This window comes from Podarcis filfolensis, assembly GCF_964270895.1.
Source record: "Podarcis filfolensis genome assembly, chromosome: 4".
Taxonomy (NCBI): Eukaryota; Metazoa; Chordata; class Lepidosauria; order Squamata; family Lacertidae; genus Podarcis; species Podarcis filfolensis.
Window position 1 is genome coordinate 76,189,260 of NC_139607.1, and position 13,296 is coordinate 76,202,555.

The 13,296-nt window shown below is 38.9% G+C and overlaps 1 protein-coding gene across 4 annotated transcripts in view; it reads left to right on the forward strand.

The window, feature by feature from the left end:
- The window catches only part of DCLK1 (doublecortin like kinase 1), a 203,178-nt gene that overhangs the window by 148,980 nt on the left and 40,902 nt on the right, over positions 1–13,296 (forward strand). For 3 of the 4 annotated variants that reach the window (XM_083609117.1, XM_083609115.1, XM_083609118.1), the window contains 2 exons: positions 6,913–6,997; positions 8,748–8,856. In XM_083609117.1, the coding sequence (XP_083465243.1) occupies positions 6,913–6,997; positions 8,748–8,856 (194 nt within the window). The remainder of the gene's footprint in view (positions 1–6,912; positions 6,998–8,747; positions 8,857–13,296) is intronic. The other variant, XM_083609116.1, reaches the window with a different exon arrangement.

A 13,296-nucleotide genomic window follows, 5' to 3' on the forward strand; every position in this document is an offset into this window, starting at 1 on the left:
TGGTTCGTCTTTAAATGCAAACTGAATCAGTTTATCTCACCCAGCAGCATGGAGGCATAGGTGAGTTTTATCCCTCTTTTCCTGATTTCAGCTGCCCTTTTGGAGCTGTTACTACACATTTTAACAGGTAAAGAAGAAAAATAAAGAGGAGATACAATTACATGTATCTTTACTCTGCAGCTTTGATTGTAATATAACTTTTTGGGTTGCGTAAGTACAAATAAAATGGCTTAAAGACTGGAAAAGATCATCTAGCATTCATTTTTACTGCCCTGCTTAAAAAAAATCATGGAGAAATCTGCAAAAGGCAGATTCCTAGATAGTCATTTTTACAACTTTTCTTCCTTGGCTTCCTGATGCTAAGGAACCACTGTAAATGCCTCCCTAAAAAGTCCAAGTAAAGCCCAAATATATGTAGAAGGGGGAAATCTTCAGAGTGAAATAATACACATGCTTTGAGCATTTGTATGCATTGTGATACTTTGCTCCCTGAATTTGAACAATGTCACTGGGCGTCCCCATTTTAAATGTTTACAAATGAGCTGCCGAACAAATCTTCCAGTAAGATGTGGTTGAAACTTTATAGCACTGATCTTCCCTTTCCCATCATAGAAAAATGGTGGTATGTTGACCATCTGTTATACGAACCTGAGCTGGACGTGAAGTGCTTATTACACTAAAGACCCAATCCTGCTTTTATGCAGCCACTTTCTTTTAATGTAGGTGTGCCATAAAAACAGCCAGGTGGCCAGAAACTGAGGCAAGAGTTCCCTCTTAAAATTTGTTTAGGGGTGATGACATTTCACATGGTGCAGACTGAATTAAAATTAAGACAGGCCATTTGTATTAAACGCTTTAGGTTCCATAGAGGTTCTTTGGTATGGAATTCTCTCTTTGTAGTGATCCTAATGTGATCTACAGCTGTGCTGAGCCAGAGGGTGCACAGTGCAGCTGCATCACTTAGGATTCTTAAGCATTTCGACCAAAATAGTCATTGACTGAAATCTTTTTAGATGTTCAGCATTTCCTAAGCTTTGGGGTCCGTAATGACCAATCCGCAAACAGACACACCTAAAAATCCCAATAGAGAGAAATATTCTCCCTCTTTCTCTCTTTCTCTGTGAGAAGCAGTTTACAATATAATGTGGGGCTTTCTATTCAAGGAATAAAATCCAAAAGGAGAAAAAGAAAAAGGAAATCCTCACTTGGTGTGCTCAAGCAAGAAAAGCTACTCAAAGTGACACAACCAGCAGCAGTCAACAGATTTCAAGAAGATTCCTCTTTATATATCCTGATAGGCAAACTGATTATAAGCCATAACATGATGGAAGGATGGGATTTGCATTTTTCAGGAGAAATTAGAATGTGGGAGAAGGTGCTTAACTCCTCCCCCAACCTGTACATTCACCTATAAGTGCCTCCCCTCTCATTTTTCAAATATATTTTCCCCAGTCAGTTGCTAAAACTAAAGACAACCTGGTTGGAAAAAAGAGGGGTGGCGTTGGAGATGGGGGAATAGCAGAAGAATCAATGTTCACAGATAGGGTCAAGTTTCCTGCTCAACCTGCAAATATTCCCTGTGCTATCACCACATTCTTTGGTATTTCGCCAATACCAAGATAACATCCACTTTGGCCCTAAGAATGGCCATTTGGGCAGCATCTTGTCAAGTCAGTCTGGAAGAAGGGTGCGTGCCTCTAGAATGCAACTCTCAAAAGCAGAAATCTGTGCAGAATTTTGGATGACCATGTATTTTTTAGCTCCTTCACCAAAGCTCTAAAAGCTTGGATGGAATCCTAACATTGTGTGTGATGTTTCCAAGTTATTTAAAGATTTTTATACACAAAACGGCATTTTAATGAAAGACTTATTAGTTGAACGAGTAGTCCAAAGACAAGTAGAAGTAATAATGAATGCCTGTAATTAAGCAGAAGCTCTAAACATTAAGGCTAAGCAGCTCATGTAAATGATTGTATCAGTAGAAGAAATTTGACTGACATGTTGATGACGCAAGAAATTCCTGTTTGGGGGGGAAAGCTGAGAAAGTTCAGGAAAAATAACTCAGGGTTACATAAACAAAACTAGGCTGTGGCACATACAAAATTTAGGGATTCTGAGCTGAATTAAATAAAAAAAAAGTCACCTGAAAGCAGAAAACGTAAAATATTACCTTATTCTAATAATATTTATCAAAATCATTGAAATTAGAGGAATGAGGCAAGGGTGTCTTTTGTCTTCACTACTTTTTATTTCTTCAACTTAAATTTTGGCTGTATGTGTACAATCAAGTCTTGATATCCGTGGTATTTGCACAGTAAATGATATAAAATGCAGGTGATGCTATCTCATGAACCCACAAAATGCAATCTTTTACACAAATTGTTAAATTGATTCTAAATATTATTGAGGTTTTTGGATGCAAATTAACTGTACACAGATATGAAATAATAGGCATAAATACTTCCACTTATCTTTCCAATGTGGTCACAAATATTAGTCCATTACTTGGGAACAAGAACAAGGTAAGATATTGCAAATACTGCAAATATTTGGCATCTTATTTAAAGGAGTGCTTTTAAAAAAATAAATACCAGACTTCTCTGTAAGAAGTCATCATTTAAAAAATAAATAAATACGGTCATATCTGGCTAAATGATGACTTGGGAGATTAGCATCATATTGTTAAAATGTATCTTTTGTCTGTATTGCTTGTTTTTGTTCCTTTCCCTTTCGATAGCAGTTTCAACTCAACTTTTGAGTGACGTAAAAGCCAAATTTCAACCATTTATATGGGAGAAAAGCCTGCTAGGATAAAAATTGCAGGAATTTCCTGTTAAAGGTTGTCTTGCAGCACCAAACAACAAATACTACCATTCATTCCAACTAGTTGCCTTAACTAATCTTTGATTATCTTGTACTATATCTGTTGGATTAGCTGGCATTATCTGCCTTATGCTGTCAGGAAATGAAATGTGGATCACTTTGTGTACACCAATAACCTATAGCTTGTTTGTTTTTGTGCGTAAGGAAAATACATGGATTATTCGTCATTAAGTCTTATTGTGCAAAAATTAAAAAGTGAAAGATATATAAAACAGGATATATACAGGATATATAAAATAATCTGATGAATTTGGATACGTGAACAGATAAGTAAAACTCTACACTAATAGATCATGGTACTCCTTGTGTTTTTGCTCTGAATGAGGCATCTACTGATGGAAGAAGAGCCCCCAACACTCCCTGGAAAATCTGTTCTGGAGGAGGAAGGGAATCAGCCGAAATTTCATCCCTCTTCTTCCATTAGCTGATACCTCTTGCTAGATTGAATGCCCTTGATCAATTAGTCACCATTCAATAAACCATTATTATGTAAGATAGGATATTGTGCTTCAGTTAATGATATATAAAAATATATTAAAGACACATTAATTACATGCTGGACAGAAAATCATATTTCCCAATTTAAATTGCAAGATGTAATCCAGATTTTCTGTGTATTTAGCTGCAGTGTGTTTAAAATTTGACTTAACTGAGAGAAAGTGTTAGACAGTATTCAGTTAATTTATTGAATCCCGCCCCCTGAAATAATAATATAGGATGTGCTAAAATATCATGTTAATAAGAGCCATCATGCTTCCATAGCAAAGATTCTTTGTAATGTTAAAATACCAGGGGCAAAAAAGAGAATAAAATATATTCTCAGATCATTAGGGTGATTTGGGATTTCCTGCTTATTTATAACTTTCATGTCTGTAGCCTTCAAATTAGACGAGTAAGGCAATCATTGAAATATTTTTTTAAAAAAATTAAGGCAAGTAACGAATTAGAAAATGCATAAACTTGTCTAATAATATAACAATGAAATCTTTATTAATATCATATCTTCCTTTATTAATTTAGTATAATACTGTTGCTTTTAAAAACTTGAGGACTGTTTTATTGGATATGTAAGAGTGTAGTAATATTATAGATATGTACCAGTAATATTGGTAGTAAGAACAGAAATGGTTAAAAAAAAGTGTGTCGTTTACTATGGATGTGCTCGGCCTCTAACATTCACCTTGTATCTTTCTGTGAGTTTATAAAAATTATGATCTATTTCTGAGTTGCTGTGTACCCTTGTCCACTTCAATCTGTGTTACAAGCCATTCTGTGTAAAATGAACCTCCGTGTTCTCCATGGACTATAATCAAGAATTTAAAAATGGCTACAATTTTAACCTCTTTTCACTGAAGTGGATGAATTTTTTTCAGGCACAGGAGGCTCTCCAGAGTAGATTAAGCATGCCAAATTGCAGTCAAATAAATAAAAGGGATTTTTGTTGGGGAGGGGGGAAAAGCATTGACTTTCCAACGTAGTCCTTTATGAAGGGGAAGTGGTAAAATAATTAAAAGGAAACTGAGTGGTGTGTATTCTTGTTTGTGTTCTCCAGTAGGGTTTGCCAGTCTCCTGATAGGCCCTTACAGATCTCTGATAGGCCCTAAGACCTAAGTTCTCTGAAAGGAACTCTTTTGTTGTTGTTAAAGCAGAGAAACATAGGATTTAAAAAACAAACAAACCTGTGATGACTTTTTTGGTAAAACAACAACAACAACCAAACAAAAACACCCCACACCTCCATTGATGTGCTTTAACAAGCAAAATAATCCAAATCTCTTTGGTGCGCCACATATAACATTTTAGACAGTCTCACTTTTTGCAAAGCCCTTAGGAACAAGGATATTATATAAGAAAATAGAACTGGGTAGATCACAGAAAAGCAGAAAAACAAAGTTCCCAAGTAACACAAGGCTTAGAGGGGAGTGCCCCAGTCCAAACCAGGGTGGGGTGGGACAGGTTTATTGACATCATGCTTCATTTCAGAGGAGGGGGCAATCCCCAAATCACCCCAATTTGCAGCATTATTTGGCTGCTCCTCCCTACTATTCACAAAACTCCTGCCTCTTCTGTAATAGGCACCGGCTTCAAACACTCAAACATTTTCTTAAATTTAATTGATTCTCATTCTGCATGTTATTAATGCACTCACCTATGTAAATAAGAATCCCACAGCTTTGGAACCAAGGCAGCTTTATAATAAGCTTTATAATTAAATTCCATTATTTAAAAGTACCATACAAAATATTGCTTAGATGTTAATGTTTTACTCAGAATGCAGAGCATTGGGTTAAATCATTCTGAAATGGTATTCAAAATGTTGGAGAGGTGCTTATCTGCTGAAATCTTCCAATTAAAACTTCCAATTAAAATACATGAGAGCCATTTTTTTTAAAAAAAGTGGTGACCTAAATAAATTATTGCTGCGGCTATATTACATTTTTCCCCCCAACCAGAGATCACTATGTAATTAGAGCATTGGATTGCAGTATCTTTTTTAAAAAATATGGGAGCAATAGCAACAAAAAATAAATACTGGCAAAGATTTCACTTCATGTTTTTCAACTGAGAGACTGTTTTGTGGTACTTGTTATCTTTCCTGAATGGGGTCATGGAGCTTTGCTGTAGGTTTTCCATCCTCTTTGCACTTTGGCACTTTGAGGTAAGTTTCCCCACTCCCCAACCAGCACATCTAGCATTTCGCAAATCTAAATATGCCCTTGCTGCATAAATTGCAAATCTGTATATAATCATCCAAGGATAGCAACAGGGGCTCAGGAATCCCAGCAAGTTCTCGTTTATTTTGGTCTGTTGTCCACCCCATGCCTAGGCTTTGAATCCTTGTCTAAAAGACTTTTGCATCACCAGTTCTCCTCTCATTGGCTGGCTGCATAAATGGCTCAGGGCACAGGACCAATCACCCCTTCAGGAATTTGTGATCTCTGAGTGAAGCACAGTTAAAACACCCCACCCTTTCCCTATTTCTAGACACTCCCCATGAAGGCTTGGTAGCTCTCTTTTGATGGTCCTTTGGCTCCCAAGCCTCCCCAACAAAACAGCTTCCCACTGCGTCCACTCTTTCATTAGAAGCAAACAATTGCCCAGAAACCTATGAATATAACATTTTTTAAAGAATTACTGCTAGCCATATGCTTTCAGCCGAGACAACACTTTGTAAGTCACATGGAATATTTAAAAGGTTCCTCTCTGTTTCCAGGATGCCAGTCATCCAAACATTTAACAAAACAAGACAGTTTCAAAGCATTATCTTTTGATAGCGCTATATGGACTGCAGCATTATTTTCATGACTTAATATTGTGGGGTGCTTTTGATATGTATTCCATTGATTTAATAGGTACCTGACACCCCTAGTTTCTTTCAAGCTTCTGTACAGCCATGGAAACAGAAAGCATTTGTTGAAGACCACAGCTCAGATGCCACCTCAAATTCTGGGCTTCTGCTTGAGTTAGCAGTTTGGGAAGAGCAGGTTTTGTTTTGTTTTTTTAATCCAGCATGGTCAAATTAGTCTAGAAATAGGGGTTTCCAAAAATTAACACAAAATTCTGTTGCATTTCTCTTTTGAGCAAAATTTTCCTGGACCACTGAGAAGCTTCCCCGTGCAGATACTTCTAATGAGCTACAGGTGTGGCATGAGGCAAATGGCGAGGAGGAGTGATTATATTAGCAGAAATATTCTAAATTATTTGAAGAGGTTGGGAAGGCCAGGAAGGGGGAGATGAGCTTTCAGTAGTTTCCAACATAGTTAATGAAAGAATGTACGCGTTTTAGAAGTTAGGCTAGGCTTTCTGAGTAGAAGGCTTTTTTTTTAGAAGCTCAGCGGTGAATAATGAAACAGATTGTCCCTTCAAAGAACATGATACAAAAGGTACACATTTATTTTTTTAAAAAATCATTTTTTGCAGGTAGACAGCCTAGATATCTTGTCGTATTAGCTAGCTTCATTGAAACCACAATTTAACAATCCTTTCCCACCCATGTGTCTCCCCTTGAACCCAATTCTATATTTCTAGAGCTCTCAGCACAGTGGCTCCTCTACCTCACTAGCATCTACCAAAGTCTGCAGCTCCATGGATGAAAATGATGGACCTGGTGAAGGTAATGTGTGTGTGTGTGTGTGTGTGTGTGTGTGTGTGTGTTAATATGCCACACCAGCACACAAAATATGCCTCCCATCTTACAGTCATTGTCAGCATTTTATACTAGCTGATTACTTTGTTTTTATCAGTTATTTTGTTACTTAAAGGTCAAGGTAAAGGGACCCCTGACCATTAGGTCCAGTCGTGGCCGACTCTGGGTTTGCGGCGCTCATCTCACTTTATTGGCCAAGGGAGCCGGCGTACAGCTTCCAGGTCAAGTGGCCAGCATGATTAAGCTGCTTCTGGCAAACCAGAGCAGCGCACGGAAACGCCGTTTACCTTCCTTCCGGAGCGGTGCCTATTTATCTACTTGTACTTTGATGTGCTTTCTAACTGCTAGGTGGGCAGGAGCTGGGACCGAGCAATGGGAGCTCACCCCGTCACGGGGATTCAAACTGCCGACCTTCTGATTGGCAAGCCCTAGGCTATGTGGTTTAACCCACAGCGCCACCCGCGTCCCTTATTTTGTTACTTATTGTAAATTTATTATGGATAAAACACATGCATCAAAGTTGTAAGTTGTAAGCCAAAATAGAAAAGGGAATGTTTGCTACGCAGGCTGATCACACTTTCATTCAGGGCCAGTATCAGCCCTCAGCATCCTTGAGCAGCTGCTGGTGCCCAGCTCCCTGGCAAAGCCCATTGCTGATGCCTGCCCTGCCCTGCACTCCCTTTTGTTTAGCCGCCTTTTTCATTTCCCATGATGTCCCTGATGTAGTGTTGCTCTGAGGCGTTGTGATAACTTAAAATGGCCACCAGTGCCAGGTAAACTCACCAAGGACCACTGCTGGAGGAGGGGACTCACAAACAGGCACTGCCAAGGGCTGCTTCAAACCTGGAATCAGCTCTGCTTTCATTGCTTTAAGATGCATATATTTAAGTGCTTTTCTTTCTTTCTTTCTTTCTTTCTTTCTTTCTTTCTTTCTTTCTTTCTTTCTTTCTGGTAGTTGCTAGAAACTCAAGTGGTAGTATTTGAAATACGTAACTATTGCCAGTATTTAACTGGTCCAAACACTTTACATGTAAGTGAAGGTTTATGGCTCTAGCTTTTTAAAACGATATTAGACACTTGCAAACTGTGCTTTTGAGTACTGTTTGAAGAGTAATGGCATTCTAATGGCTACTAAAATACAATAACTAGAAAACCCTTTCCTTCACTGTTTTGACTTACTGTGATTTTAAAGCATCTGGTGCCCAGGTTGTATATGTTGGTGACATTATTGAGAACACTTATTTAAAAACTAAATATTTAATACAGAGGAGAAAATAGCACTTATCACATGAGTGAGTTTATGGCAGTCTCCGATTACAGGATGTAATAAAAGAAGTGCTCGAGTGTTAGACTTCTTTTGTAGATAGATTTAATTGTGATGTGTTGAACTAATGCAGTCTCCACCTGAGATTGAACTATTTCTGAGCAGATCACTGAAACATCTGTTTTGTATAATTTTTTTTTAAAAGGTTCATACATGCCAAAGAATTGTTTGTAAATGTGTAAAACTGGGTCTGGTGCCTACAAGTTTTCATACTTAGCCTGGTGAAACTTGTTGAGTGTATGCAATATCAATGGCACGGTTTCTCTGATCAGCAAAATGAGAATGCTGATTCTGAATGGTTTCCAGTTGTCTTAAACCATAAGGTAAAATACGTATTATGTGTCATATCTGCGTTACCTTCTCTACCAATAAAAATGTACTGATTCTTTTCAGAAGTGTTGGAAGAAGGCTTCCAGGTTCCAGCCTCTATAGCAGAGAGATATAAAGTTGGCCGGACTATAGGAGATGGAAATTTTGCCATTGTAAAGGAGTGTATAGAAAGGTGAGAAAGATTTCCTACCTATTACTGTTAAAGCAGTCACTAATGTCAGGCTTCTCTTGGATCACATCTTCATTTCCAGCACATATGGAACAAAGGAATGTCTCAGATCCATGTGTACACAATGGGAAAATTACGCCAGCTATGCCTGGAAATAAGTGTTTTGCAGGCACAATCTATAAATTTAATGCTTTGATTTATCCCATCCCTGCGGCTTTTTCCTTGACTGTGCTCAACACACTCCTTCTAGGAGATTGTGAAACCTTTCCCATTGTACTAAAATAACACATTAGAAATCATTTCCCTTGCAATTGGAAAACAAATGCCTGCATTTCTCTTCTGACTACTCAGCTGAGAGTTTTTTATTATTTAGATCTGGAGCCACAGGCCTCAATTCTTCTTTCTGCCCAAAACGTAAAAGAGTGTTCTGTGCACATATCACAGGAACTTATGATACTTCCTTATACTTGGTCAGTTTTTTTGTACATCTAGCCCAGCACTGTAGACTCTGCCTGGTGGCCACTTTGTAGGATAGCAGTATCCAGTTCCACATTCATTGTACACGAATGCCTACGAAGGAGGCCCAGAGAAATTCATAGGGGAAGCAGGCAATGCCCAGTTGAAGCAGAAAGGATGGGAACAGGACCGTGGACAGCTCCCATAGGCATCACTAAGGCAGCTGCAGAAGAGGAACTCAAGGCAACATACATGATAAACCCTCCCATTTTTATCCTCACAATGGTCCTGTAAGGTATACTGAGAGCAAGTGACTGACCCAAGGTCACCCAGTGAGCTTCATGGAGGAAATTGATCTTGATTCATCATAGTCCTAGCCCAGCTGCTGCTGCTGCTGCTGCTGCTGCTGCTGCTGCTTCTTCTTCTTCTTCTTCTTCTTCTTCTTCTTCTTCTTCTTCTTCTTCTTCTTCTTCTTCCTCCTCCTCCTCCTCCTCCTCTTCTTCTTCTGCGATCACTCGTAGCCAAGTAATATTGTCTTCCATAAACACGGTTTTAACAATGAGTCCATAAGTGACTGTGGAGGCCAATTCCGGATCCACACGTCCTTCCACAGTGGGGACATTGGTTTCTGGGCAGGAGTTGATCACAGTGTGGATTTGCCAGGTGTGCCTTCCTCTTAGCACATTTCTCCCTTGCGTCCTGAGTTCAAGTGTCTTCAAAGCCCATGACACCTTTGGTAAAGGCTGTTCTCCAACTGGAGCACTTGCAGGCAAGTGTTTCCCAATTGTTGGTGTTTATACTACCGTTTTTTTAGATTTGCCTTGAGAGAGTCTTTAAACCTCTTTTGTTGACCACCAGCATTACGCTTTCCATTTTTAAGTTTGGAATAGAGTAGTTGCTTTGGAAGATGATAATCATGCATCCTCACAACATGACCAGTCCAACGAAGTTGATGTTGAATAATCACAGTAATCAATAGGTTAAAGATACACAAAGGATGTACACTGGAAAATCTCTTTTGGGGGGAGATTTTAAAAAGATTCTCAATTTATTTCTTTTGTAAAACCTTCATTTGTATTTTGTTAATCTGCATTTAGTTAATTTGATTTTAAAATTATAAAAGCTGGAGAAAGCCCCAGCCAAGGTTTTTAGCATAAGGTGGGTTTTGTCTTGCCACCAGCCATTTTTTAAGAGGACAGAATTCCTTTCCTCTTATGCAAGTCAATAGAGACTACAGATTGCAATGCAAAACTTTGGGTTCAAGCAGATAATTCCAAATGAAAAAAAGAGAAATTTTATTTGAAATCGTTAAATCTGATTTAAATACAATCAGGGCTCTTTTGTATTTATTTTTTTCTTTCAGAATTTTTTCTTTCAGATTAAACAAATGCCTATGCCTGATTTGGAGAAAAGTCTCTTTGTTCTTTGTCATGCACCTGCTCTGAAATGCAAAATTGTGTGTTTTGTGCTTTGATAAAAAGCAACCATGCTTGGAATCTCTCAGGTCAGTTTAGTAATAATTATTATAAGGCCTGGAGTCAAATATTTGTGATGAGGGACGTAAGAGGGAATGGAATCATAGAAGAATTGGCAGTACATAAATTCAGATAGCATAATTTTTTTTAAAGGTATTTAACTATATTCCTGCTTAGTGAGCATGTAATACTGCTTGCCTCTTATTTCTTATACCTGGACAGTTTTGTTGTTTTTTTTAAGGAAAAGGGAAGCTAACTTATTCAGGGAACTTTTTCTATTTTTTACAACCTTGATATTGCTGTAGTCTTTCTTGTATTTTTCACTGTAAATGGTACACAAGTTGTGCTTTATTTATTGAATATCTGATTCTGTGGGGTGTTCCTAGCATTTCCTAGGTTTTCCATCACTGTTGGTGATAAAACATGTTAAGCTAAAAGTTTATAACTCTCAGTATTAGTATTATTATTCTATTCTGTTGTAAAAGGCGAGTCAAACCTAAAAGCAGTCAAGCTGTCGCAAGCTTGTTGGATTGATCACATATAAATTCCCTTCATAATAAGAGCTAATCTTTCCAGCATGTAGTTAAGTTACGCTCAGCCAAGCTCAATAAGTTGCTTTTTTTGTGAACGGGGGGCAACCACAGTGTTTGGTTCATAGGCCTTAAATGTTTCTTGAAGCAATAAAGCCTTTATCATATATTTATGTGAAACTCTTCAGAATAAGTTTGTGCATATAAAGATGGCTTATTGATGCTTCTTTATTTCTCGTAGCTCTGCTAAGAAGCCCTCTAGTGGGGAAAACAGAAGAATGGCTAATTACACACGCATGAGCCATTTTCTAACAGCTTCAGTTTTTGAACAACCTGAATAGGGCAAAGTACATCTGTTCACTTGTTGCCAAGCCTTCGCTTTAAATCCACAATTTCATCTTTGAGGTTTTCAACTTTGAAGTTTTCATTTCACTCCTGTTAGATGGCAGGATGCTGTATGTTTCTTATTCAATGAAACCGTTCTGCTTCACCTTGTCAAACCTAAAGGTGGCTTCTAACAGCAATCAAATGGTAGCTTTATAACATTCGCTCGTCATATTTCCCTTTTTGGGTTGCTTTGCAAGCTTAATAGTTTGTTTGTTTGTTTGTTTGTTTGTTTATGTGGAAATTTTGGCCTTGCCCTTCTAGTGCCTTAAAGCAGTTTAAAAATCTCAGTATTGTATGAAACAATAAATTCAATGAAAGTCAACTGATAATAAATAAAACATTGGGTACTGAGGTGGGGGGGGAACCTGCTGGATTAAAAGGACAGTGTCCAATTAAATAGGCTCGCTAGTGCAAGAACTTCTCCTCCCCCCATCTTCTCCCTGCATGCCTCCTAAATCTGTTCTAGAGGTTCCCACAACCCCCAGGAGCAGATTTGGGGAGGCCACAGCAGGCAGGCAGGGAGTGGAGAAGGAGGAGAATTTCCCTGGCGCCCATTATGTCTTCACCAACCAGCAAAAGGCAAACAGGGAGAGAGGGCACCACATATGTCCCATGGAGACAGAGAGGGAGCTTAACCACAAGTACTGGTTTGGAAGACACGCTAAGCCAAACTTTAGCTTCACTTCTGAGTTCCCTCAGAATTTAGGAGGAGCAAATGAGAAATCGGAGACTGGGAATTGCCTTCTGGCAGCCTGCTAGGCCAACTTTGGGCTTCTCGTGGGGTGTTAACTGGGCAGCCGTGCTGGTGAAGCCACTAAAATGGCTCATCTCATGTCACCTCAATCAAACCTCAACTGCAGGTAGTACCCTGGAAAGGCAGGTCTCAACGAATGGTGAATAGTGTAACCACCCTATATGAGCTTCTGTATTTGTGCTGTATAAAACCATTTTGGTTAAATCTAAAAAGCACCATATGGCTGTTACTTCAAAATAATGTGACTACATCGTTCATCATTCTTTACATGCTGTCTCTATAATCTGTCTCTGCTAATATTAATAATCCGTCCTATTCATCTGCCCTTTTGCAGCAAAACAAAACATGAGAATGTAAACTCTACATTAGGGGGGATACTTGGTTTCCCACATATGGGAATACATTGCTTTCATAAAGGATACTTGGCATCCATCTGTCTCAGGAGACAGTGGAGCAGTGTGCATTTGGGGGTGAAACAAAACTGTTGGAAGCTTGCAGCATATCTGTGGCTATAGAGACCAATGTGGGAGAGCCAAAGACTCATAGAATTGGCGTCTGGTTATGCTGCTACAGAGGCACCACCGCATTTCATTTCTCTGCATGCCTCCCAGTGGTCATTCCTTCTTTGCTCACTGCTACATATGCATATTTGTCTCATGCATTTTTGTTGTTGTTGTTGTTTAGTTGCTTAGTCGTGTCCGGCTCTTCATGACCCCATGGACCAGAGCACGCCAGGCACTCCTGTCTTCCACTGCCTCCCGCAGTTTGGTCAAACTCATGCTGGTGGCTTCAAGAACACTGTCCAACCATCTCGTCCTCTGTCGTCCCCTTCTCCTTGTGC